Genomic DNA, 7,350 nt, shown 5'->3' with positions numbered 1-7,350 from the left:
AAAATACATTGTCCAAATCTCCCACAATAACTAACAAGGGAAACAATAACATCAACAACATGTTCCCCAACACTTGTTCAGTGAGTTGCATGAATCACTTTTGTTTGACTTTTAGGTGAACCTTTTCTCACATTTGTAGTTATTCAAACAATAAACAGTATTCAATTTTTCTTGCAAGACGCTTTTATCCAAAGCGACTTCCGTACTCAATACTGAGGACAATCCCCATAGGAACAATTTGGGGTGAAGTGTCTTGCCCAGGGAAACAACGACATGCTGACTGCAGTAGGGTTTGAACCTGTCACTCCCTGATCCCAACACCAAGGCTCTATCCACTGCACCACATGCTTTTTACTATAGTCAATTTAACATTATGTTCTTGTATCTTATTCTATGTACATGTATGTAGACTCCTGCGTTTACTTAGTCAATTACAACATTCTCTGCATTATTTAGTTTATTGTATTTATTTATTTTTCTGACATGTATATAGATTACTTGATCGGCATTACTTGCACATTGGTCTTGCAACACAACCTTATTCTACTTTTTTCTACTCTGTTCTCTTGCACTATTTGTATTTTTTGTATCTGTTTTATTGTGTTATGTCCTAACTATGTTACAATGATGGGGGAGCTTGGGACTTCAGATTTTCAATGCCATTTTCTACACTGTAGCTACTGCGCATATGAAAATAAAGCCTTTAAATTTTGAATCTGAAATGCTTTTCCTCGGCAGAGGTGTAAAGTATATTTACTCAAGTACTGTAACATGTTTAGATACTTGTTCTTTACTTGAGTATTTCCATTATTTGCTAGTTTGTACTTCTACACCACTACAATTCAGAGACTAATCGTATACTTTTACTCCACGGCATTTATTTTATACGTTTAGTTATTTTACAGACTTGGAATAATGATGTGAAATATAATCAACACTTAAATAAGACTTTAGTTACACCTGGAGTACATTCACAATATACCTGCACTAACAAAGTGATTAAAACTAGCTGCACCTTTACCAGCTTTGACTAACACTTTAATGCATCAATAACTATTATTAAAATATATGATATATATTATTCTGTAAGGGGCCAATCGGCACAATAAGTGCTTTTATTTTTGTACTTGTACTTGAGTAATCTTTGAATGCAGGACTTTAACTTGTAACAGAATATTCCTACACTCTTGTACTTTTACTACGATGAGTACTCCTCCCACCTCTGTAAACCGGTGTGGGACCTTGTGTATATTTTTTTACTTTAAGATATCATGAAACTCCCCATTTTAAACATTTGTTCTCTGGTTCCTGATCCGTACTGGTCTTCTTGTGAATTGCTCTTGCATGGCTGTCGACTCTGTGAGAAAGGTAGTGGACACTTTGGTTGGGATGAATCTGGGCCCTTTCTGTCAGATTCAGATTTGAATATTATAACTGAGATGTTGGTTAGTGGCAGTGAATCTGTGCACATTTAACATGTGATTATTACTGAGGCCATTGTAACCTTGCTGTGCTATTTCAACATTCATTATAATAAAGGAGATGAGCCGGCTCTATTTGATAGCTATCATTAACATGATTCATATTTTTTAAGCCATTGCAAATACAATGTTTTAAATTAAATAAAACACACAGCACAAGGGTGGAAGGATGTTACATAATGTGTGAACACTTTTTTATGGAAAACCTTAATCAGAAACATAGATAGACGTTTTTCATTTAATTGGTAGCCGTCAAATGAATGTACCGGCTTGGAAAGTATTCTGTAAAATGAAATGTAGAACTTTATGTTGCATGAAAGGAAAGCAATAAGATGCCATCTGAGAACCATTTCGTTTTTTTATTTGAAATTGTTCAAGATCTTACTTGTGATTCAAATACAATCTCTTATTACTGTTACCAAAGTTCAATATGAGGCAAATCCGGTGATCAAACTAATCAACATATTTAAATAATATAATAACTTAAGCTCAAGCCCATGAGGCTATCATTTAAAAATCTACTGTTTGTTACAATTTACATCCACTTACTTATTATGTCAGTCATACCAGCAGCCTGGATGAACAGTGTTTGCTTATATCTTTAGCGTTTAGGGTGAATCTGGTATTCTTACAACATCACCATACAAAGCTTTACTGTTAGAAACATACATTAGATCACTCAGCATTAAGTGCACCGATCATTTCTATTCATTAAAGCACAATGTAGATTATTATTATTATTATTATTACTTCAGCTTGAGTGTCAACTTGAAACCAAAATAACAAACAATTTGATTCCACTACAAAATACATAAATGTACAAAACAAAATGACATGTTGAAAACATAAAAAAATCTATTTGCAACTTAATTGCAGTTTTTAAATCTTCAGCAGAGGTTGCATTGATCAGTCCCAGCGGTAGCTGCCTGGTGAACATTCATCCAGATGAAAAGTGCTGCATTTATGTGCCTTGTCACTTGAGTGGGTACATATGGAAATCTACTTGTTGGTGTAAACCATGTAATACCTTTTCAATTCAAAGTTATGCCTTCTCGGCAGCGTGAATCCTTCTCATGTGGCTCAATAATTCATCTTTACGTCCAAAATTGTTCCCACATGCTTTACAAGTATACGGTTTCTCACCTGTGTGGACTCTCATATGCCTTTTTAATTTTGACATCTCAGCGAAGCTTTTCCCGCAGGTCATGCAAACATATGGTTTCTCACCTGTGTGGAGTCTCATGTGACTCTTAAAGTTACAGTTCAATTTGAATTTTTTTTCACATGTTTTGCAAGTATATTTCTTCTCATCGGTGTGGACTTGCATGTGTTGCTTCAAGGAACTACTTTCTCTGAAATCTCTTCCACATGTTTTGCAAGAATATGGCTTCTCATCCGTGTGGGTGGTCATGTGTCTTCTCAATAATGACATGTACTTAAAATCTTTCCCACAAGTTTTACATTTGAAATAATTTTTCACTGTGCAAGTATTACGTTGCATGTCTGACAAGTTAGCGTTGTTTACTTTGTTCATTTTGGTTTTGTGATGCATTTTGTCTATTACTGGATCCGCAGTTCTTGTTAACCCTGCGTCATTAGAATTGTGAGAGATGAGCTGCAGATTACTTTGTGCTTCTGATACCACAACGTTTAAAACTGGCATGTTGCCTACAGACTCTTTTGCACAAGTCTGACCTCTGTGCACACTTTCCTCATCAGTAAGAGTCACCATGAAGACATCAGTCTCCTGATTTAGTTCAAGCTGCTCTTCCTCCTGACGGGTGCAAAGTTCCTCCTGTTGCTCTTTAATCTGTGGAGGCTCTGGGTCCTCTTGGTCCAGAATGGAGTTCCTTTCCTGACTACAGAGCTGCTGGTCAGTGAGAACCGTGAGAACCTCATCCTCAATACAGACATGTTGCTGAGGGAGCTCTGGAGGGACAGAAAATAAACAAAGTGCTGTCAGTGTGGTGTTAGGGAAGCACATTTCATTCAATGCTGGGCAATGGTGTTAAGGTCAATATCACAATATCAAGACAACAACAAACAAGACTATAGAAATGCGTTATGCATAACATTTATAAATAGATTTGATCAAATACAAATAAAAAACATTTGGCCACCAACTTTTTAAAACTATAACATATTCTAACAATGTGTATTTTAACTGCTGTGCTTTGTGTATTTGTGATCTGTTGTTGGAGATCTGAATGTGAATGAATAAACAGAAAATAGCTAACGAGAGGCTTTAACCATAATGAATCCCATTCAGATTGTTTTATCATTTGTAAGAACTTGATAGAAAACTATAAAATTCAGAAAAATGCTGACTGTGACTGAAACTTGGGTGCGCATCCCGATGCTAACATTACCCCCGCTGAGTAAGTATTAATAGCATTAGTTGTATTGTTAAGGTACAACAAAGAATATCCATTAATTTTAGCACACTTTTAGCTTGATATATTAAATGTTTATCTATTACCTTTTTGGATTCTAGTACCACATTCCTGCATCGTTTCTGAACATCTTTAGATTACCACTGGGTTTAGTTGACGACCGACAGGTGTGTTCAAAGCTCAAAGCGTTTCCACGGCAACACCCTGCCAGTGAACGAGAGACAGCCTGTCAGAGAATGTATTGACAATATTGTGCTGCATTATTGCTTCTAAGTAAAAAAACTGTAACTCCAATCAGCTAAATCTCCTACCCAGAGTATTTAGGATACCAGATGAACACCTGATGGCTCTCGTGTTGGCTATATGTGTAAGTCCGTTTGATTAAATGAGCATATCGGTGCGGCCGGGACAAATATCTCTACATTATGATCACAAAAGTATGAAGAGTGAACATTTTGGCCAGCCGAGCAACAGTTGGAAAAAAAACTCAGAATATGTTCCAGCTCCTCTCCCCTCTAGCCGTGATGTCACCACTCTAAGTCTTAACGAGCTCTCCCATACACACCCATTATAAAATGTGAAACAGTGTGAAATGTCCACAAAACATAAGCTGCGACTACATGAGAACCGTACTAGCTATCAAAAAATATCGAAATAGTCTAATAAAGTCCATAGCCTCGAGAACCGTTTAAACTTGTATTTGTTGTCCTACGTTAAAGTCTGCAGAATCTGTATGGGGTCAAAGGAGTGTTTTTGAGCTCTGTTCAAATGGATTTCCCATTCATTCCTATGGAGCAAATGATCTCTGTTTTCTGCGAATTTGCGTGAAAACGGCTAGGCGAATCTCTTTGAAAATGACGTAACAAAGTTGCCTTAATCGAAAAGAACAACAATTGGTTTCATAGTTGAATTCAATAACTAAATACTATATTTCATGAAATATTATAATCGTTAAATATGGCATGATTGAATACAGTTTGTTTTATATGTTAAACCAATATGCGTAAGTGTTTGTTGTTTGTTGTGCCTAGGAACTAATGTTTGTTCATGTACTGGTACTGCCTGTTTTGTTGATACACTGGACAACTCAACGTGAGTTGATGTCTTTATTCAAAGCTCTGCTGAAGTCTGTGACAAAGTTATAATTTGACAAGGTTATACGGAAAAGGAACTTTAAAGATGAATCTCCTTTCACGACAAGCGGCCAACGAGGTATTTGTTTTATGTTCTCATGTGTCATATTTTCATTCATATATGTGTAGCACACTATGCTAATATGTTTGGCTATGTAAACGTGTTATTCGTTGTTGTAGTTCTCACGGCGTAACGGAAGAGGGGAGGCTACATGATGAAAACTCCAAGAAATAAACAGCCATTTTAAAGAACCGACCTGTGTCTGTGTCGTGAAGAGAGCTACACTCTTATAAAAGACATGGAAACCCGATCATGGTTATTCCGAAACGTTTTGATGTGTTTTTTGTGTGTTTCGTTTCAACACTGCTGGACGAGTAGCATGACAACATTTGTGGCGTAAGAAGGAGAATAAGTTGAGATAAGTACACTGAATACTATACTGTGTGTGGCTTTGCCTGTCACAAAGAATAAAAAAGTATTTTATTGTTTGTTACACACCTGTTCTGTGCAGCTTTATCTGGGGCTTGCCTACAGACTCTTTTGCACACATCTGACCGCTGTGCACACTTTCCTCATCAGTAAGAGTCACCATGAAGATATCAGTCTCCTGCTTTAGTTCAAGCTGCTCTTCCTCCTGACTGGTGCAAAGTTCCTCCTGTTCCTCTTTAATCTGTGGAGGCTCTGAGTCCTCTTGGTCCAGACTGGAGTTCCTTTCCTGACTACAGAGCTGCTGGTCAGTGAGATCCTCATCCTCATTACAGACATGTTGCTGAGGGAGCTCTGGAGGGACAGAAAATAAACAAACTGTAGTGTGGTGTTAGGGAAGCAAATTGCATTCAATGCTGGGCAATGGTGTTAAGATCAATATCACAATATCAAGACAACAACAAACAAGACTACAGAAATGCATTATGCATAACATTTATAAATAGATTTTATAAAAATAAAAAACATTACGCCACCAACTTTTTTAAACTATAACATATTCTAACAATGTGTGCTTTGTGTATTTGTGATCTGTTGTTGGAGATCTAAAAAGAAATAACAAAAGTATGTCATGGTTTGTTACACACCTGTTCTGTGCAGTTGTATCTGAGGCTTCAAGACGGTATCCAATAATCTGCGCTGACGACAAATCTCCTCCTCGTATGCTGATAAAGCTTGAGCAAAAACTCCAAATATTTCATCGGCAGCTGCAGCTAGTCGCTCGTTGATAACACTTCTCAGTTTCTCAACTGCAGCCATTTCTACTGTGTGAAATATATGGATGTATGAAGAGACAAAATAAACCAAACCAACTTTTATTTTTCTCGTTGGCATGAACAAAACAACTTCCGTTGGAATGTTCTTCTTCGTTGGTTTAGGGAGTCGTTCTGCACTGATAAAGTTACATTACCGCCACCTACTGGATTGACACTCAAAAATACATTGTCCAAATCTCCCACAATAACTAACAAGGGAAACAATAACATAAACAACATGTTCCCCAACACTTGTTCAGTGAGTTGCATTAATCACTTTTGTTTGACTTTTAGGTGAACCTTTTCTCACATTTGTAGTTATTACTACAATAAACAGTATTTAATTTTACTTGTTAGACGCTTTTATCCAAAGCGACTTTCATACTCAATACTGAGAACAATCCCCATAGGAACAATTTGGGGTGAAGTGTCTTGCCCAGGGAAACAACGACATGCTAACTGCAGTAGGGTTTGAACCTGTCACTCCCTGATCCCAACACCAAGTGCTCTATCCACTGCGCCACATGCTTTTCACTATAGTCAATTTAACATTATGTTCTTGTATCTTATTCTATGTACATGTATGTAGACTCCTGCGTTTACTTAGTCAATTACAACATTCTCTGCATTATTTAGTTTATTGTATTTATTTATTGTTCTGACATGTATATAGATTACTTGATCGGCATTACTTGCCCATTGGTCTTGCAACACAACCTTATTCTACTTTTTTCTACTCTGTTCTCTTGCACTATTTGTATTTTTTGTATCTGTTTTATTGTGTTATGTCCTCCTAACTATGTTACAATGTTGGGGGAGCTTGGGACTTCAGACTTTCAATGCCATTTTCTACACTGTAGCTACTGCGCATATGAAAATAAAGCCTTTCAATTTTGAATCTTTGAATTAGAAATGCTTTTCCCCGGCAGAGGTGTAAAGTATATTTACTCAAGTACTGTAACATGTTTAGATACTTGTTCTTTACTTGAGTATTTCCATTATTTGCTAGTTTGTACTTCTACTCCACTACAATTCAGAGACTAATCGTATACTTTTACTCCACTGCATTTATTTTATACCTTTAGTTATTTTACAGACTTG

General features: G+C 36.7%; 1 protein-coding gene across 1 annotated transcript; it reads right to left on the bottom strand.

The window, feature by feature from the left end:
* Positions 1 to 1,646: 1,646 nt before the first annotated feature.
* LOC117452039 (zinc finger and SCAN domain-containing protein 31-like) lies at positions 1,647 to 6,341 on the bottom strand. The gene is made up of 3 exons (XM_034090458.1): positions 6,082 to 6,341; positions 5,507 to 5,788; positions 1,647 to 3,410 (listed from the first exon to the last, which is right to left on the bottom strand). The coding sequence occupies exons 1-3, from the start codon at positions 6,326 to 6,328 to the stop codon at positions 2,524 to 2,526; spliced, it is 1,416 nt and encodes a 471-aa protein (XP_033946349.1). The 5' UTR covers positions 6,329 to 6,341; the 3' UTR covers positions 1,647 to 2,523.
* Positions 6,342 to 7,350: the final 1,009 nt, after the last annotated feature.

This window comes from Pseudochaenichthys georgianus, chromosome 9 (genome assembly GCF_902827115.2).
Source record: "Pseudochaenichthys georgianus chromosome 9, fPseGeo1.2, whole genome shotgun sequence".
Classification (NCBI taxonomy): Eukaryota; Metazoa; Chordata; class Actinopteri; order Perciformes; family Channichthyidae; genus Pseudochaenichthys; species Pseudochaenichthys georgianus.
This window is presented reverse-complemented; position numbering and strand designations above follow the sequence as displayed.

What these genes read in the sequence shown, in the direction of transcription:
- LOC117452039 (XM_034090458.1), bottom strand. Translation starts at nt 6,328, where the DNA reads ATGCCAACGAGAAAAATAAAAGTTGGTTTGGTTTATTTTGTCTCTTCA. An exon ending in GATACAACTGCACAGAACAG is followed by an intron (nt 5,789 to 6,081) that starts GTGTGTAACAAA and finishes CTGTCCCTCCAG; the next exon opens with AGCTCCCTCAGCAACATGTC. An exon ending in GATAAAGCTGCACAGAACAG is followed by an intron (nt 3,411 to 5,506) that starts GTGTGTAACAAA and finishes CTGTCCCTCCAG; the next exon opens with AGCTCCCTCAGCAACATGTC.